Genomic DNA, 21071 nt, shown 5'->3' with positions numbered 1-21071 from the left:
AGCATAATTATTTTAGTTGTATATAACATTTAGTTATTATAAATAAGTAGGTATTATACCAATAATTGTATTTTAATTATTATTAACTTATTATTATTATAATAAATTTATAAACATTAACAATTTAATGTGCTTCAATAATTTTAATTATTTTATCATAAAATATTCAAAAAAAAAAAAATCATTTATTTTTTATATGATATTTGTACATACAATTAAAAATTAGGTAGGAAGTTGATTGTATATTCGAAATCCTGCATAAACATTTTATTTTAGATAGGTTTATCTGATTTTATTAATTGCACATGGTAAAATCACAGAATTACATCATGTAATAATTCTTTACAAGCCAACTATCATCAAGCTTTATTTTGTGATTCACTTATAATCAATTGATATTTTGTTAAATCTTAAAATTATTTTTGAACGGATACATATTTTAATATATCTTATGTCCAAATCTAATTTCTTAAATTTTATGTTTTTTTGTAACACAATCATGTTGGTCATTGGTTTCATTTTCTTAACACTTTCTGGATTTTTGCCATAATTACTTACAAAATAAAAATTGATGAATTCCATAAGTGTTTGATTCTGGTTCAAATTTGTAAAGTTTACACTATTTAAAACTTTATTAATACCAAGATAATTTAAGCAGATAAGTAAAGACTAAAAAATTAGATCTATTATAGTGCATATATATTCTATTATATTTTGTTTTTCATTATGAAACATGAACACATTAACTATCTTTAAACTATTTTAGAACCATATTATTATCAATTCGCGTTGTACCTATAATGAAATTATTTTTAGTTATTAAAAACTATATAATAGTAAAAATATAGTATTTATTGATATCATCATAATATATAATTATCAAGTAAAAAATATATTTACTTAATTTAAAATTTGAATTGATTATTTAATATATTTAGTTTTTGCTTTTTTATGTTTTCCAGTATTCGGTACATTTGTTTTTTTTTTTAGATAGCTTTAAATATTCTAAAGAGTCTTCTTTTGTCACAAAATGAACTTTGTTTGAAAAATGTAAAAGTACACAAATTAAAATGTCTACAAATAGCTTAAAATTAGTATAAATATTTCAAAAACTGATAATATAAATAGGTAATAGTGGAATTTGTTAAGTTTCTTTGATTAATATTATTTGAATTACAATAATTCACTTGAAATTGTTTTATTATAACTAAATGATTCTAAAATAAATGTTTGTTAAAAATTTCAAGTATCCATGGCTTATTTTTTTTTAAATTACCATGAATAAACAAAATTAATTTTTCAAAACTGGTAGATATTGCATAATAATTCCTATTTTGCCACTTAATTTTATTAATTTTGCATAGTTATTAGGGAAAATACTAAGAATTGATTACTTTTTGCGTCCTAAAGAATATTATTTTCCAAACTATTATAATTTTTCTTGGAAATTCTTAGTTCACCTCAAATTTACATAATTTACATTTAGGCATAAATCTTTTACGACTTTTTAAGGAGGCATTTATATTAGAGTTAAGTTTTTAAATTAAGTGTACATGTACCATGTAATATAACTGTTTATTAAACATTTAATATCATTGATTATATTAAGCTTATATAAAAATAATACATGTATAATATGTTATTTTTTAGTGTTATATGGAACAAGAGAGGCTATCAGCCTATTATAGTATTAAGTATATTTTATTATTTACTATTTTACAATTTTACTATATAGTAGGTTGAATTAATTTTTTCTAAAAAAATTGTTATTAACTTTAGATTCAATAGTCAATACCAACATATTGTTAAATTGTGTGTGAATAAGATAAAAAAGTAATAGATTCATAATATTCATAGAAAATAAACTAGGAATAACTAATTGAAATGTAATTATTTATATACCAAAAATATAATAACTTATCTATAATTTTCAAATGTCTGCAAAAAAATTGTACATTTGTATTTTTGAAATTTTTAGATTTCTGCTAGAATAACTTACGAGGAACCTTTTATTAAATTTTCAATCATTAGCTATCATTTTTTCATGTAAATAATTGTATAAATTTTAAATCATATTATTCTTTCCATTGCTTCTCTCAAAATCTAAAAAGAGTTATTAAATAACTTATAACAATAATAGTTAATATTATTAATAAAATATAATAAATTAGTTTTGATTCTAGTTTCCACATAAAAATGCAACAATTTCATGTATTTAAAATGTTTTGAACACTGTAAAAATATATTTGTTTCAAGAAATGAAAAATTATAATATGATCTATATAATTTATTTAGCATTTACTAATTTTTATTTATTATATATGTCTATTACCATATTCATTAGTAAACCACTTTTTGTAAAATATTGTCACCAAAAAATAGACATAGGGTAAATTTAAAGCCAGTAATGATAAAATATGGTAAAATATGTATATTTGTATGAATTCATATGGACAAAAATTAAATCATTTATATTTTATTTCTCCGACAATATGTAGTTGATATTGTACATATCAGTGTACAATATTAGTATATTAAAATATTATAATAAATAATATAATGTATAAATAACAGTTTATAATACATTTGAACTATAATAAATAATGAATTCAAAACAATTAGTATGTCTTTAAGTAATTTAAATTACTCAAATTATTAATATCATCAAATAAAATTTGTAATTAGAAAAAATAAATTGTAATTGTAACAATAAAAAAAAAAAAAAAAAACTTAAAACTTAATTAATAATCTATTTATTATATGGACAACAATATTGTAAAATAATTTTATAAAATATTCAATCAACAAATTTATTGCACGTTCAAAATTACTCTGAAAACAGATCACAGAACTTCTAATTTTAAAATTTCTCATACTTGGACGGTATACATTTGGTTAAATATAAAATTATTCTTATATAATAAAATACAAATACATAGGTTCATTTTTATCAAAAATAATCCATTAATATATTAGTCAGAGTATAAAAAGTTAGAATAATTAATAAGTATGTCAGTATGTATTATTGGCTACTGTGATAATTATTAAATATTGTTCTGAGTATTTGAACATAACACACACCTGACTAATTAAATTATTCAAATTTCTTATACAATTTATTAACAATACTAACTCTGACCAAACTAACTTATGAATACTTTATAACTATGGTTATAAAATTAAATTGTTGTTTAAACATACATTTGATGTAAGCATACATGCATTTTAATGTTCATATTTATCATTTGTCTTGCTAAATATAGTTCATTAAAGTGATGGTTATTTGGTTTATAAAATACCTAAATAGATCTTTATATAATTTTCAAAATTTGTTCATGTGTAATTCAAAAACAATTTTTATACAATATATTACCTGTTATATAAACGACTAAATAACTTAATCTAAAGTAATAATAAAGCAGCTGCAATAAAAAAAAACAAAGATTCATAGCATTTTCATAACAATTCAAAAATTTCTTAAATATAGTGATAGACATGCAAGTGCACTTGATTTTTAATTGAATGATTCATTGATATAATAAAAGTATGTATTATATATGTGTGTGTGCATATAATTTATATGTTTTAATACACAATTATAGTGCTTTTGGTAAAAAAAAAAAAAAAATACATAAATATAATATTACATATGTATATATATACATAGTATTACTCTGTACATTATAATATAACTACAAAAATATAATAGCTGCTATCTTATATTACTAAATTGGATATCATATTAGATACTTACTACAATAAATATATTAAATACATTATTAGAACTTAGCAAATATGACACTTAAAAATTTGCTTTGGATAAGGTTAAGACTTAAAAAAAAAAAAAAGATAAAAAAATATTTTTATATAATTTGTGCACAACATAACTACAATTATAAATTGTAAAAAAATATTATGTGAACAATACAATTTATAAAATTGTTAGAAGTATGTTTTTATAAAACATAACAGTGTCAGTTTTATTTTGAACAAATTTTGGTGTCAAGGTAACATTTTTATTATTTATTTACTATAATTTTTAGTTTGTTTGTTTGTTTTTTTTTTTTTTTTGATTGTACACAATGTTAACAAAAAATAAAAATAATAAAAATACTTCACTATGCGAGATCCATGTATTTTTATTTAAATTATGATGAATTATTATTGATATACTATATGAATCTGATAATTGAATCGCGAAATTAACTTACTGAATTACATACAAAAAAACTACTAGGTACTTGGATGCATTTGAATTTTTATGCTCAATAAAAGAAATTATGAATAATAGGTATATTATATTTTGTTATTATTATTATTGTTACTATTATACAATATTTATACGTAGGAAATAACGTAATACGTATTATATATTGTGTGCAATTTGTTTTGTGTACATTCACGAAATAAAAAAATGCCGAGTACAAACAAGTTTTTTTAACGAATTTTCCGGATGGCACACTAAATATAGTGAATTTAACGATTATATTAGATAAAAATTAACGAACAATATCCTAAAATATTATGTTTTAAATTTTTGAATTATACACATAATATGGTGAACTCAAATTTTCAATCAAACAAAATACAATGTATAATAACTGAATTTTAAAATAATCGTTTTAATAATGAAAATGAACGAATAATGAATATTATGATCTTCGCCGATGAAAACAAAGGTATTTCGATGCAAGCAATGGAGAATAAACAAATAATGTATTAAGCTTTGCCGTAAATTTCAATAACACGGCGCTATTCTAGAAGGATAAGTGAAAAAAACTATTTAATTTTTAAATTATTATTTTCTATTTAATATTATATACTACAGTACACGTTCGTTGAACCAACATTGGCACAATACTATAAAATAAATATATTAAATGCGTAAAAATAATAAAAAATTTTGATTAAATAACAACTAAATTCCAAACGAAACGAAAAATAAAATAATAACAATAATAATAATAATAATGATGATGATGAAACGGGTGCGCGTAAAATATGACGTATCTTAAAAAATAAAATAATAATAATAGTGTGTGCGCGCGTACGTCAACTAGACGCTCGTTGCCATATAATATTATATTTTACCCTCGTAAACAATGTCTTAAAATAATATTGATATGCGCATCGCGTTTATCACTGCAATACAACTGTTAACAATGTTGCCTCGTCGTTTTGATATTATTGTGATTAGTATCTTACATATTGTATAATGTATTATACGTATAATATGTATAATTAAATCACAAGACGTATACAACTATATTATATTATAATTATACAGTGATTGGTATGATGTGAGTACAACCCTCGAAAGTCAAAACCATCCCGCGAGTTCTCTGTATGCCAACGATAACGAGAATCGTTGTAAGAAATATTCGCCAGAATATGTTTTTCCTTCGTTTTTGGACTACTTATGTATTAATATTTTATTCCGTCAAGTCGATGCGTATCGATTTCTCGGTCTTACACGGCCGTACTCTGGGTCTGTATCCGAACTTTTTTCACGCTCCCGTTCCGGGACAGAGTCGGCGACGTGCCGCTGAAACCGGGATTTTGTATGCCCAGACCGCCAACGCTTCCTCCGGTCCCGTTTCCGTTAGCCGACCGTGGCTTCTTTAGACTCGACCGCAATGGGCTGCGGATCACTGGTGTTATCGACGAACCATTTGAGCTAAGGGTAGTGGTCATCGACATCGTACTGCCGTTGGTCGTGCCGCTCAAGTACGGCTTTCCGCTGGCGTCTGTCACCGATATTTTACCACTGCCACCGACGCCAACTCCTCCTCCACCTCCTGAAAATATATTATATATAATATACAACTGTTCAGAGATAACACTTAGTACATTGTTTTAGATGATGTATAAACACTACAAACCAATGGGTCATTGGTCAACTTGACTATTTAAGAACTTACAAACCAGTTCAATAAATTACATTTAACATTTTCAAAGTACTGTGTTTTTAACAACATTTTTTTTACGTTTTTTTGGAATGATGATAATTTTAGTTTTTTAATTTTCTTAAAGACTGCCACCTAGGTATATTTTTAATTCCATCTACTCGTATGACTACAATCTAAAATTCTAAACAATCATTTGAGAATTTCAGCGTAAATGTACATGTTGTAAGAAATATTGAATTAATTATATTATTTTTTACTTAACAAGTATTAAATGCTTAGTTGACTAAGAGTACTGATATAAATCATTGATGTACCAGTCCACTTCTAAAAATATAGATTTAAAATTGTACATATTCTTGTTCTCGTTAACAGAACTTTACAATAAATTATTATAATTTATATAAATTATTTTTTAATACAATTGTAAAAAGAGATAATTTAATTTAATACAGTAATATAAGTAGATTTTAGGAATGTACTTTTTTTACAGTAATTAACCGAAATAATGAGTATAGATCCAGGATTCAGATCCTTATATAACTTATAACTACATTTTAATATTTATAGTTAAAAATTTAAAAATTAAAACACCATTAGTCAAAGTATGTTTTATGATGTGTTTATGTTTTGTTATTATTATTAACTCACTTGGATTCATTGACCTCTTCTCCTTAAAGGCAGGATTATTGAATGTAGTAGCTTCGACACCAGATGGATCACGGTTACTGATGGTCGGATCACCGCCCAAGCGACGGGAAAATATTAAATCATATATTGCAGCCACGAATAGTAAAAAGTTCAATATAATTAAGCCAATCTGTTGAGTAAGAAAATTGTTTGTTAATTATAATGATAGTTTAATATATTGTTATACTATTGTACCATTTATACTTATAACAACAAGTTTTAACAAAGAATCATTTTGATAATCCATATGTTTTTTACTAAACAAAATGCATTTATAGTATTCATAAGAGTATATTTAATAATATACTACCATAATATATTAAATACGTATGTAAGTATGTTAGTACACTTTATAATATTATACTGGTTTAAACTGGTTCATTATTAACGTTTAACAAAAGATAAAAGAACCAGTAGTATATACATTTGAAAAATACATTAGTTCAAGAATACAATTTGGCGTGTACAATATTAAATTATGTAGTAGGTACAAGATACAAGTGCGTGTATAACCAAATATTATGCTTGAAAAGAAATCGTGTTCTTTATTTTAAAAGATACAAATAGAACAGATTGTCCATGAAAAACGTTTTTAGAAAAACAATACACAATAAAATTATAAATTATTTTATGTATTTTAATTTTTACTTAACACAATAATGATATTTTAATCAGTTCTAATAACATTAAAATAAATAAATATTATGTGATTTTTATTAAAATTTAAATATTTAAATTTTAAGTTGATTTAATACTTTGAAGGAGAGGATTTTAAAAGTAGGTTAAATCTTTTTTTTTATTTTATTATAATTTGATATTATAATGACGCACTGTTTTGAAAAACTTGATATTAGTTTTAATCAAAATTATTATTGAATAAGTGACTGCGTAGGTGCTTCAGGTATAGTTCCGCTTTACTAGTGTACCTCGTCATTGAATTAGTCATCAAATTGAAATAATAAATAATATTAGCACATTATATTATATTATGATAAATTTTAATTTAATAATAAATCGTAAATCATTGAATATGAATAATGTAAAAATAATTTGATGAACATTTTTAACATTAAATCATCTGCACTTTTCAGATAAAAATTATTTTATACCTATTTTATATGAAAATATCAAGTATTATAATTTTTTTGTATTGAATAAAAAATTAAAATTGATTTTGTTAAAACTGGGGTAACATAAATATACCTATTTTCGGTGTTTTTGTTAGTATTTCACAATTATTTTAAAAAAAGTACAATTTATTCATTTTGAATTATATTTTGTAAAAAAAAAAGGTAAAAAAACTTATTTCATAAATATAATTATATTATAATGTAGGATATTTATCGTTAGTACATTACCTATGAAAGCAATTTATTTTTAATATTTTAATCTAATATGAGATTTTTATTTAATAATATGTAAACGAATAGATACCAATCTATCTTTAATATTATAGTATAATTACATATTATAATTGTATCATGTTATGGATTACATTGTAAATTATTAAAATACATTATAGGTATCTTATAAAATAAAAATATTTTTGTGTTGTAAATTTTTTTTTTTTTTTTTTTTTTTTTTAATTCACTTACTAATTAGGTGCACATGCATAACAGATAACTTAAATATTTCAAGAGTGGAGAATAGGAAAATAATTTGTCTTATTCACCTGCATATAAAACGATTCCCCTCGGGTCACTTGGTAGCTATTGTCTTTGTCGTCGGTTTGAAGAGCGAATAACCCGGCCGCGATGATTGCCAGCAGAGCTATATACAAAAAGTAAAGTCATCAAGTTAGACATTTCATTCGTGTATGCGCATAATAGGTTTGTTGTAGTATTATGGTATAAATTATCTTTAAGATTTAACGTATGGATAATATATTTACTTGCTGCGAATGCAAACACCAATTTGGTAACCACGGTCTTGCTATAGGCAAATACGACTTTTTCCTTTGATACCACCATGGCTAATTGCACTATGCTCAGGATGCAAAATACGGCCAAACTCAGTGTGCCCGCTATGGCAAAATATCCGGCTACCTTCACCGTTTCTATCAAAAAACACCAAACGAGAATATTATTATAATTAACCGGAAATTCACATATAGAGGCTCCCACGCATCTTAGCGGAAACCGTTGAAATACAATGTGAACGTGATGACTTACCCACAGGATGAAATCTGGATATAGAGTCTCCACATTTCGTTCGTCCATAGTACGATTGTTTGCACATTTGCCATGGTCCAAAATAACCACGATCGATTCCTGAAGTCCCGATTTCGGCTGCAACACATGATAAATAATGGAATTATAAAATTAACCACAATTATGAGTATATTAAAAAATTCATAGAGCAATTCAAATATTTTGCTAAACATTTCAATAACAGATAACATTAATTCTCACAAATATAATATACAGTTAAAATTAAAATTAGATCATTTATTGTGCCGTCGTAAGTTGTACGACTAAAATGTTCATTCAAGTTGTGCAGTTGATATAATAATTTAAATAAAGAATCTTTTTGTAATACAATGCGCCTATTGAAATAAATTAAATTTGACTTGAACATTTTAAGCATGTAGGTAAAATATTATAGAGATTAATCTTTAATATTTAAATATTCAATTTTAATTTGAGTTATTAATTAAACCGATATAAATATATATATATGTTAATAATCTAACGTTTTTTCCTTATATTTAGAAGTGTAGATATATAAAAATCAATCAACCGAGGAAATGTATACTCGTAACAAGGAAATATTAGGATGTAGATATACCACAAGAAAACCTTCAAATTTACATTACATAATATAACAGTAATGGTTATACAATAGGTATGTTAAATTAATACATTATCACGTTAAACAGTTATGTGAGAAAATGTTACAGCATTCGTATCTTATATTCCTGTAAAGTATTATAAATTTTTGTTTGTACTTGAATACATTTTGAATCACGTTCAATTTATTTTAAGTAAACTAATCAAATAAGTATATTAGATATGTTTTTTGTATTTTTATTGATATGGAAAATACTTTATGATAGTAATAGTATGTTATTATTTATAAAACAAATTAATTTTGTTTCCGTGAATTGTTAAGCAAATCAGAAGTAATGTTAATTCTTAAAAGAGAAATTAAAATTAATGGTATTGAACATTAATTGTAAAAAATATTATTCAAATATTTGTTGTGTTATTTTTGAAAAGATATTCTTTACAAGTTACTATTAAAAAACCGCAAGTTTCTTGAACGTATAATTGGACCTTACTACCCTAGTTGATACTGGCACTTTAGCAACGATGCAATGAAATTAAAAAAAAAAAAAAATTGTGGATTTTGTAAAACTATACCATTTTATACTTATATTTTAAATTCCTAGGAAACTAGGGTTGAGATGGATGCCTACATAGTTTTAGTGGTTCTTATTTTTGTAGCCGCACAATTTAGGATAGAAGAGGTGTTTTGAAAGTTTCAAGTAGCTGTATCAATAACTTTTCTGGAAGTTCATAAGATCGATATTAGATGTCATTTATTTTGTAGTTCAATGAGCGTAAGGAATAGCCGACTATAAAACTGTTAATAATGTTAATATATCTATGCCGTATTATATGAGCCCTCATGAATATCTAATTCACTATAGATATTTCGTTTTAAATCGTTTTATCGAATACGAGGACTTTATGACTTATTATACTAAAATTGCTTTAAACTTTAAAGAGTTCACTTGTGATCACAACATTTTGACAATAGGTATACCTATAGTAATAGGTTTCTTAGTCTATTTTGTTACGATATACAATAAAGTGAGCCAAAATATGGCTTCTGAATTCTTTACAGTATTTTTATTTTAGAAATTTAAATATGTATTATTAATTATCCAATCGAAAGGGTCTATTGCTAAAAATACACGAATATTAAATTAAAATACGTATAATTGGTATATAGAGATGTTTCATAAATACGATCTCGAAAAAAAGATCGCTGTTTGCACTCATTATTCAATAACCTTTTTTTTCATGCATCACGTATTGTGAGTTACAACTTATGAATTTTGAAGAGTTTTTAAATTAAATTATTTTACATAGTAATAACAAAAGAAGAATAGTGCATTATGTATTAGCGTTAGAAATTTTCCGGTTTCTAAAAAAAAAAAATGTTCTAATACGATTTTCGAACAACTTGGAAAGAGGTATTTATATTAAATTATACTAGTAATAAAGGTTTTAATAATAGTTTATTGTACTCAGTATTAGGTTTTACTTAAATAGGAATTGATTTTTTTTTTGTAGCTTTCAATGTGAAATAGGTACTCGATAAAAATATATTGTTTTATTAAAATACCTAACTGTCAGTAGTGTAATAGGTACAAATTTTGTACTATTAAAAATTTAACATAAACATTCTATATCTTACATTACTATATTAGTAAATTCATAGTTAATCGATTTGTAATTTTCAGGGTGATTTTTGGTAACTAATAGAGGATCTAGATTATATTTTGGTGAAAAAAATATGAATAATGTTAAAGTTTGTAACAGTATGTTAAAATTTTAATATCATTATTAAATTAATTGTTTGGTAACGTTGATTATGAAAAAGTTCGACACCTACTGTATAGCAGAGCAGTAACTTAGTTATTTGACAGTCTTTTTATTTTGTTTTAATTATTACATTGTAAATTTTAATATTTGTTTATTGTTTTAATACAACAAATTACTGTTCATTCAATTTATTTTTAATACTCTTACATTGTTTGGACGGCAACCAACGTTTATGCACAAATGTTATCGTAATTACAACGTTATAATCATTAACATATAGTATTATACTGATCACTACAAAACTATATTTATGTTTATATTTTCAAATTTATTTGTTATAATTCATAATGTCTGTATGCAAATCTTAAATAATAAAAATAATAAATGTTATCTTTATAATACTTTAATCCATGGCAACTGTAAATATTATGATCCCTGTAGTACATAATAATAATAAAAAAAAAAAAAATAAATAATAGCTTGTTTTACAAACCATTCTATTCAGGTTTGGTGTTAACTGTTAAGTAAATCTTTACCTACTTAAATGATTTGTGAACAAATATTATGAGTGACTACTGACTATAAGTATATTGTATTTATAAAGTATGTTTGTTTTTAAAGTATGTATTGCACACTTAGAGGAAAAAGTTTCATCTTTGTATTATTTATTATTTTTCACATTGTTAGAAGAGTCATGTTTTGTTGTAGAATATTGTAACTATGTAACATGTAAGGTGTAGCTAAAGTTTGTTGAACCTAAAACATATTTGTAAAATATTTAAATTATGTTATACGTGTGAAAACTACTAATAACAGACAATATTTAATGAGAGTATAATAATAATAACAAATTATTAAGCTATTATTAAAACAAATTTATTATGATAAATAATGTATTATTTATAAAATATAATATTAAGTTTACAAACTTGTGTTTTTTATACTGGTTTCTACATTAATTAGTATATTAGGTTAGCTTTAAATTCATAAGAGTTAAATTAATACACTTTAATTTTCTGGCATTTTCAATTCCTATACTTAGCGATATTCATTTTAGAAATTTTATGAAATACGTTAAATAATATAGGTTTTTAATTATGATTTAGCATGTATATTATTAATTTACTTAAAAAATGTATATATCGCTACTGATTATTATTAAGGATGCGTAATATATAATTAAATAAATACTAGTAAAATGTTTGAATTGTAATAAATACGTTAATAATTATAACTAAATATGTGTTAATAACACAACATATTTTGTTAAATATTTTTTTTTTAACAAATAATAATCAACATTACATTTATAATATAGTATTTGTTTATTCTGTATTTCTTTGTAAAGTTCTAATCACTTTTCATTAGTATATTTATGTACTAACAATATTCAAACCATCTGAATGATCGGTAAAAAAAAAAAATAACAACCAACTTCGAAATTAATAAAGTCAATATTAAATATTTGGACACAGTATGTGTGTAAATTTGTTAACACTGTTACGTTTTATCCAGTACCTATTTAGACAATACACCTAACTTGGTGCAAATATGAACATAACATAATATGGGTACTCAATAATCAATGGTTCATGGACAGGTAAATAATATTAATAGAAAGTTTTAAAAAAATGGTGGCTGTTATAACTTTATAAACGCCGAAAAGAAAGCTAATATAAATAGTTTGGATAACGTTTCGTATTGCGACATGAATAGATATAATACATTTTCAGTACTTGAGTAACTGTAAGAGAAAATTAAAATAGCTTTATAATTTTTTCGTTTGTCACATGAACTTGTTATAAATATTTGCAACTATTTTTCAACTTGTCTCACAGTTGTTCAAAAATGTAATACTGTACATTTAATCTTCTAGATGTTTTTTTCTTTAATAGCCGTAATAAGACAACGTCGAGTTGGCAATAGATAAGTATAATTTTTGTCGCTTGTGAATACTGCACATATTTTTTTTTTACAGTCTGGTAGTACTACGTGCGAAAACGACAAATATAGAATGGAGTGTAGATAACATACATGATATAATATTAAATTAAATACATAAGAATTGTGCGTATAACGCTATAATAATATTATAGTACTTTATATGCTAATTAAAACGACAATCGGGCTAGATTACGAACGACCTAAATCAAAGATTGTTTTCATCTAATATTTCCGACTATTTCCACACTGCATTTCAGCGGTATACCTTTTGTTTCTAATTTCAACGAAGATTTTATTACACGCATGCAATTATTATGAAATAATAATATACGCGGACGCGTGTATCTGAATTATACTAAAATACGCGCCACGACCGCGAAGTCGGTTATTCGTCTGCGACGCTGGTACTGACGATCGCGTGAAATTGTCTAGGACACAAGTAGTAAACACACAACTCATAAGTTAGGTATAACACGTGAATGGAAGATGTGTGAACAGGCGAGTATAGTCATATCTGGACGAAAGAGTATGTCTGCGCGTTGAATAATATTATTATTTCATCGAAAAACTGTATAATTTAGGTGGTAGGTACTAGGTAAATATATGTGCGTACAATAATATTTCGACGGAACAGTGCGCAAATAGTAACAGCCAGTACATCCGTTTCACGCTATTTTACGAGCGTTCGTTAAGTATAAAATGCTTATTACGCGCGCTCTCGTACGAGTACGAGGTACACATAGGCACAGATACTTGGGTAAGTATGCTTACGACTACGGCGTAACCGCATAGCAGCGGATCGCGTGACCGAACCGTTAAACTTTTACAATAAGGTTAAACCGTGTCGGAGGATGAAACATATTATTGTCGGTGGCGGCGTCACCGGGGATATTACTGTGGTCGATAGGGAACGGGCTATGGACGCATGTCAGTGCGTACGCAGTATACACCGTACACTTTGCAATCTCAAAGACTATTATACAAAATAATATAATGTTTTAACGTAGCAGCGGTTGCAGACGACTTGTATTGTGAGTTGAGGAGAAAATAATAATAATAGTAATAATAATAATGGTACGACGACAACGATAATAATAATTAGACACATTGTATATAATATACACGCGACTTGTTATTGTAGTTTCACTAATAACATCGCAAGACGAACGCCATATCAATTCGCACGATTTGTTCTTATTCGTTAATTATTACGAACGCGATAAATTGCATATATTGTTATTATGTAATAATAATAATAATAATAATAATAATAATTACGATCAATGTCAAACACGATGGTGAAGACGAGAATCGATCTCTTCGTGTAATAGCGATATCATGAGAATTGCAGGAAACGAGATTGATCGATCAAGTATACCTATGTCTTTAACAGTAGTGTTAGTACATGCAATTGTACTCATTTTTCGAAAGTATAACGGGGATTTTTTTATGCATGATGATGATTTATATAATTTTAATATTCATTTATATCTTATGATTCTACCAAATGCATATTAATAAATATAGTTTATATTTAACGTTTTATTTTTTTTAATAATTAATTATACATTAAAATATTTCTGAAGCTTTCAATGTACCTATTAAGTTTCAAATAATTAGTTTTTATAGTAGATAATAGACATTGAAATAATTGAGTAAAAAACAAATTGTATAGATGAAAATCATATATGGGAAAAATAGGTATAAAATAATATATTCATTGACCAATTTTTTCAAGTGAGAAGTTGTTTATTATAGATGAGCAACGTTTTCAAATGTATTTTTTTTTGATTTTGATAATTGGTCACCATAGAAGTATACCGAACGTCCACACACAATTACATACAAGTTCAATATTTTTTGATTATATCATAATATATTGTGAATAAAAATAAATGTATTTTAAGATTTGGTTCGTTAACATTTCAAGTATAAATACATTAAAACGTCTTAATACACGCTATTTTATGAATAAACACTAATTATGATTAATTTAGTTGCCCTAAAAATATATACTTAAATTTTATATCAATCGTAATTTTATTTCCTCTAATTAATATTATATATTACAGAAAACTTTTATTCACAATACACTGACACACTTTTACCACTTTTATATCAAATTCAATTTTTTCATTTTTTTTTTTTTTATCAAGAAACATAATTACAATCTACACATTTTTTTTTTTTTTTGTAAAATAGGTAATTTTTACATCAAATTAAATAACGGGGAATTACAAGGCGAAAAGGTACTCAGTAGACACAAGTTAAATGTATAAAATAATTTATTTTATTTTGTTACATAGTTGGTTTAAGTAATATCAATATAAACAGGTATTTGTAATTTTTCTGCTTTAGTGACAACAATTTTATTTTATTTCTTGTAAAATTAAAACTACAAATAAAAAATTATAATCGTAAAAATAAAATTGCAAGTTATTAATACATTTCTATGTAATAAAAATACAATGACATAAATTTTATGCGTTTTATTTTAAAAGACAAATTAAATAATACTTTAAAGTTTATACGAATGATACGATTCTTTTGCATTTACAATACACGGGTGCGTGTCAAATGTAAATACGAATTCTTCAATCGAAATTATTGATTTAAAACCTTACTTTTGTAAGATAGATATTTTATTTTTAAAATATATTAATAATATTAAACTGGGTACATATTTTCATATCACTAAAAAATAAAAATAAATTATTTTTTTTATAATTTTTCCCATCAATTAATGTCTAGCAGATAGTAACAGTGATTTGATTGTTCTACAAATATAACAAGAATAAATGTCAGTTTTCGCCTTCTCTTTCAAGAGAGTTTCTATTGTGTGATGCACATAATTTTCTCAACTATAATAGTTATACCTGTCATTTTTGTCTTTACGTTTATAAATTGTAAGTAGTTTATTTGATCGTTTTGATTGTTTGATCACGATTATTATATGACGTTATTGCAATCATATAAAATGAAGTATTTCATTAGGCAGTGATTTTCACGTGACCACATTACAATGTGAATATAACGACGAATGTTCTTAAAAATCACTGTTAAGAATTTTAAGATGGAGAAGGAAGAGTCTAATTTCTACACAGTCAATAATTTAATTTATAAAACGGGTGTAAACCTATCAGTTAAATAAAACGTGTAGGTTGTAGGTAATATTTCATATTTTCTAACATACTGATAAAAGAAAATTTAAATTATTTGATATAAACATTGGTTATTTGCATATTATATGTAGAAATATAATTATTGAAATACCAATATAAACTACTTATTTAAGCAATTATCTGATAGCATAAAGTAGATTTGAGCGATTTTTAGTGTTATTTACACACTACACTGTAAAAGCGTAAGAAAATTAACATTTATGTACAACTTAAATGCTTTAATTTGCTACCATAAACATAAAAAACATGAGTCTATTGAATCACGCCTTTAACTTATTCAAGAAAAATTAGTACCGTCGTAAAAAAAATGATTAAAATATCTACATAATGATAAAACATATATATTCTTGCTTTCGCTCAGAATTTAAAATAAATTGGTTATAATTGTATATGCTTGTAATTTTTTTAAAACTTCTTTGACATGGTGAGTGCACTCTTCCTCCCGGAGCGGTTGTTCGGGAAAGAATGTGCATTATTCGATAGGTACGCGAACTAATCAAACCGTAATATTCATTTGAAAGGATAGGGAGCAAAAACCGTATTATTATCTTTTTAAAAGCGCACATGAACATTCTATAGGAGTGAATATAAATTCGTCATGTGTATTCCGCAATTCAAGTTCTGTACAAAGACTCAGCCGGGTACAAAGATGGTTTTTCTCACGACACATATAATAACCAAGGACGAAGCGATTAAACACAAACATACCAACTATTATCATGTTTTTAATATACAATTCTCAATAATGTGATAATAATATCATCTTTGATATTATTTTTAAATTAAATATAAATTATTGTTGCTAATATTTAACAAAAATATCTTTTTACTTTACACATAACGTTTGTTATTGATTTTTTAAATGTTTGAGTAGTTAAACAGCTATGGGGAAATTTATAATAATTGATTAAACAATACTATAACATACATTTAATTTAATAGTTATAACTTATAAGTTATAACAATACTGGATGATTCAAAAATTAACATATTTAAGTGATATAAAAATTTATACTCGATAGCTGTTTTTAATGACATTAAAAATTGTTTTAGAAACAATGAATACAAATATTGGGGATGCCTCTCTTCAGTATAGAAGGCTCCGAGTATAATACCTCGTCATTGAGTATAACTCACTATGGATGTGTTAAATTTGAAATTAATAATAAATAATTTTAATCATTACATAAATACAAGTAAAAATTCTGAGCTGAGATAGTCTATCATTATTTTGGATATTTTCCAAAACGTATTTACAGACATTATGAAACAAATACACATCGTCAATATAAAATCGTTCCGTTCAGAATCAGTGATGTTTCAATTTTATACCTAAAAAAATTTATTGTACACATTTATTGTCAACACTATCACGAGGTTTAAAATTTCATACAAAGTGATTTATTTACGTATGTAGCAAACAAATATTGGATAATTTTAATATGATTTGTAATTGTTGTTTGTAAATATATACAATAAAAGTATAAGGCTGTTTGTGTAGGTTTTTGAATATTATAATATTTAAACATATATATAATATGTTCAATACAAACATACATTAAATTTAAAGTTATAAACTAAAATATTAGTTATTAATTTACTAATTGACAAATATTAAAAAAATGATGAACTTCAATGAATTATTTTAATGTATCATAATGATAATTATATTTATTAACATAATTAAATTATTATTTAACATGACGTACCTACCTATCTATATATTATTTTAATATGTGTTTATATTTCATCAATATTATTTTTTTCATTTAAGTATTATTTATTGCTAAAAATAAACCAAGATTTTTTCAGAATATATAATATTTATAATATTATACTGTTTTTGTTACTGAAATATTAATTTTCAAAGTTATTTTAAAATTTAACTTGATATCAAATAATTTAAGCATATTTTATTAAAATATTTTTCTAAAAAATGCACCAACAATAATAATAAATCTGTAAGTACTGACGTTTCGAATATTTTAAAATTAAAATTAAACCAACAGGAAATTCGATATTCGATATTATTATATCAACACTTTAAATACAGATAAAAAGTTCTGTAAAAATGTATTAAGGTTTCAAAATTGATAAAAGTTTTAGTGCATTACTAGTGTACTATATACATTTGATTGCTCAAGGCCCTTTTTAGATTTAATTAATTGAGAATTTAAACGAGAATATTCGAGTGGGTGGGTGTCGAGCACTTACGCGAAGTCAAACACACGCACTCATATAATATATAATATATATACATAATTATAGAATCTAATTTACGGTAGTTTTGTAAGAAGTATCAACAATGTTTGTTATTGAAAAATAATTTTTTGTTGAGCATTAAAACAACCGGTTGATAGAAAATTATACCATTTAACGCACGATGATTTAACAAATTCGTAAATATTACATTATAATTTTTTATTAATATCTAATTATTTTTATTATGTTAATCTATGAGTATTAGAGCAGACAGAAATAATAATATAATTAGTAATATTATGAACGGCGAATGCATGAAATAAAATATTAATTATTAACGAGTACGGACATTTTCGTACAATACGAAGCACGATTACACGAATTGGTGTACTTGTGACTTATACATGGCATATATTGGCATATAATATAGACTATAAAATACTGTAGTTTCTGAAATAAAAATAATATTATGTGGTAATAGGTATGTACCTATATATTTTAAACCGTACAGCGACAAACGTGTAGAATAATTTGTGCGGCTTACCGTTACATACCGGAATTGCCATTGACAGTATTAGTATATCATTATTCGTACATTACATGGTTAGATGTAATATAATAATATACTAAACCACATGTACAGGTACAAAACGCTGTTCGGGTTTTATTATTAAAATGCATGTGTGCAGGAGCGGACGTTATCAGATCAGGTCACACGATCGATCTCCCGTGTACAATATAAAATTGTATAATATTCTATAGGTGAATCGATAATAAAAACTGAATAACAACAATAACTTCGTACAATACTGTAATGAACGTCATATTTTGTTTTTGTATGATGGTCATTGTTTTGATCGTGACGAGACATATACAGGTAACATAGTATATGAGAATACGGGGCGCGTTTATGTAGACAATGATGATTATCGGTATAATGGTGTGTCGTCAAACTGGCTGTCTTGTTTCAATCAAAGGCAAAAAGGATTACGTTTATCGTAGGCGGGACATTAATATGTAACAAGATAATAAGTTTTAGGTACTATTTAATATGTATAGGAAAAACAATTCTGCTGATAAAAATGTAGTATCTAATGTCGTTCGAAAAAAATAATAATTATACAACAGAGGACAACTTGAATATTATAAATAAAAATAAAATCAATTTGATCAAAATATGTAAATAATAAAACATACACATAAAATCATAATGTATTAATTATTAAGATATTCTCAATCACGAAATATTTTTGTAACATGTTTTGAATTTACAACAATCAGTATACTATTAAGTATAAAGCCATACGCCCATACAAGAACTGATAAATACGTATAATGAACTATAGTGAACTTATGTTATGATGACGTATAATTGCGAGTATAGACGTCAGTTTTAGTACATACATATTTTTTTAAATAAATATTTACAACTACACTTTTACAATCATTAATTAGCTGTTTTTAGAAAATGTTAATAATCTGAATGGTATTATAGCTAATAATTATGTTTCTATAATAATTCGTTGTAAATAAAATTACTAAAAAAAATAATTATTTTCCTGTAATTAGGTAACTTCTTAAAACGTATACAAGCAAATATTGTTTCTGTATACAAAGGATTTTTTATTGAGAGCAGTTAGTTTATCTTGTGTATTAATAAAAACGTATTCAAAGTATTATATTCATTAATAAATTACAACTTATTTGACGTAATGACATAGTATTTAAGTTTCACATATTTTGAAAAATAAGAAAATGTAGATATATTTAAAAAAGTTTTTACGTTATATTTTCTTTTTTTTTAATCTTTTAAAAGTTAATTTACATGTTTTTATTATTTATTATAAATGTTGTATCTGCTAAATTGTGTTTGTTTTGTATATTATTTTTTTAAAAGCTTAAAAAATTTTATATAGTCTTTTCTGTCTTACACACGTAAAATATATAGTAAAAGCTTCTTGTCGTATTTTATTTAATGTAAATACATTAATGAAATGCAAGTGTTATTACTCATAAAAAAATTATAAAAATACTATAATCAATATTTTATCTGGAGCTTTTTTTTTTATATTTTTGTTTATAAAAGTTATAAGTATTTCATTTTTAGAATTATTTGATATTATTAATGATGACAAAAAAATTAAAATATTTTAAAAACGAAAATAATATTATTCTTTATAATAGCTACGATAATTAACGATACAATAACTTTAATAATATAATCACAATGAACGGAATGCAAAGAGATTTTAACTATATTAACATGTGTATTAAAAAAAGATAAATATTACACTGATGTGCTTTCTTACGTACTAAATTTTAAGTATTTGTCATTATACATATAATTAAATTCGTGGTTTATTATATACAGTTTAAAAAAATTCTTGATTAAACATTAGTTATTTTGGTTCTGTAAAATAACAAATTTTTTTTCGCAATAATAAATAATCTATATCATTTATTTTTTTTTTTTACAACTAATGAGTGTTTTTTCCGTTAAAATAAAACAAAAATATTATCACATCATTACATGTCAAATTTACGACTAATTTTCATTGTTTTGATTGATTTTTTATTCTCTTAAATTCTTATGA

The 21071-nt window shown here is 24.3% G+C and overlaps 1 protein-coding gene across 1 annotated transcript in view; it reads right to left on the bottom strand.

The window, feature by feature from the left end:
- Positions 1–4598: 4598 nt before the first annotated feature.
- The window catches only part of LOC112591353, a 35063-nt gene continuing 18590 nt past the window's right edge, over positions 4599–21071 (bottom strand). Inside the window, exons 3-7 of the mRNA XM_025335145.1 lie at positions 8768–8884; positions 8488–8652; positions 8269–8366; positions 6558–6726; positions 4599–5798 (exon numbers count right to left, since the gene is read on the bottom strand). Coding sequence (XP_025190930.1) covers positions 5470–5798; positions 6558–6726; positions 8269–8366; positions 8488–8652; positions 8768–8884 — 878 coding nt within the window. The 3' untranslated portion in view covers positions 4599–5469. The remainder of the gene's footprint in view (positions 5799–6557; positions 6727–8268; positions 8367–8487; positions 8653–8767; positions 8885–21071) is intronic.

The sequence above is a fragment of the Melanaphis sacchari genome, unplaced genomic scaffold (assembly GCF_002803265.2).
Source record: "Melanaphis sacchari strain LSU unplaced genomic scaffold, SCAv2.0 Contig132_pilon_pilon, whole genome shotgun sequence".
Classification (NCBI taxonomy): domain Eukaryota; kingdom Metazoa; phylum Arthropoda; class Insecta; order Hemiptera; family Aphididae; genus Melanaphis; species Melanaphis sacchari.
The sequence above is the reverse complement of the archived record's forward strand: the minus strand, read 5'-3'. Positions and strand labels throughout refer to the sequence as shown.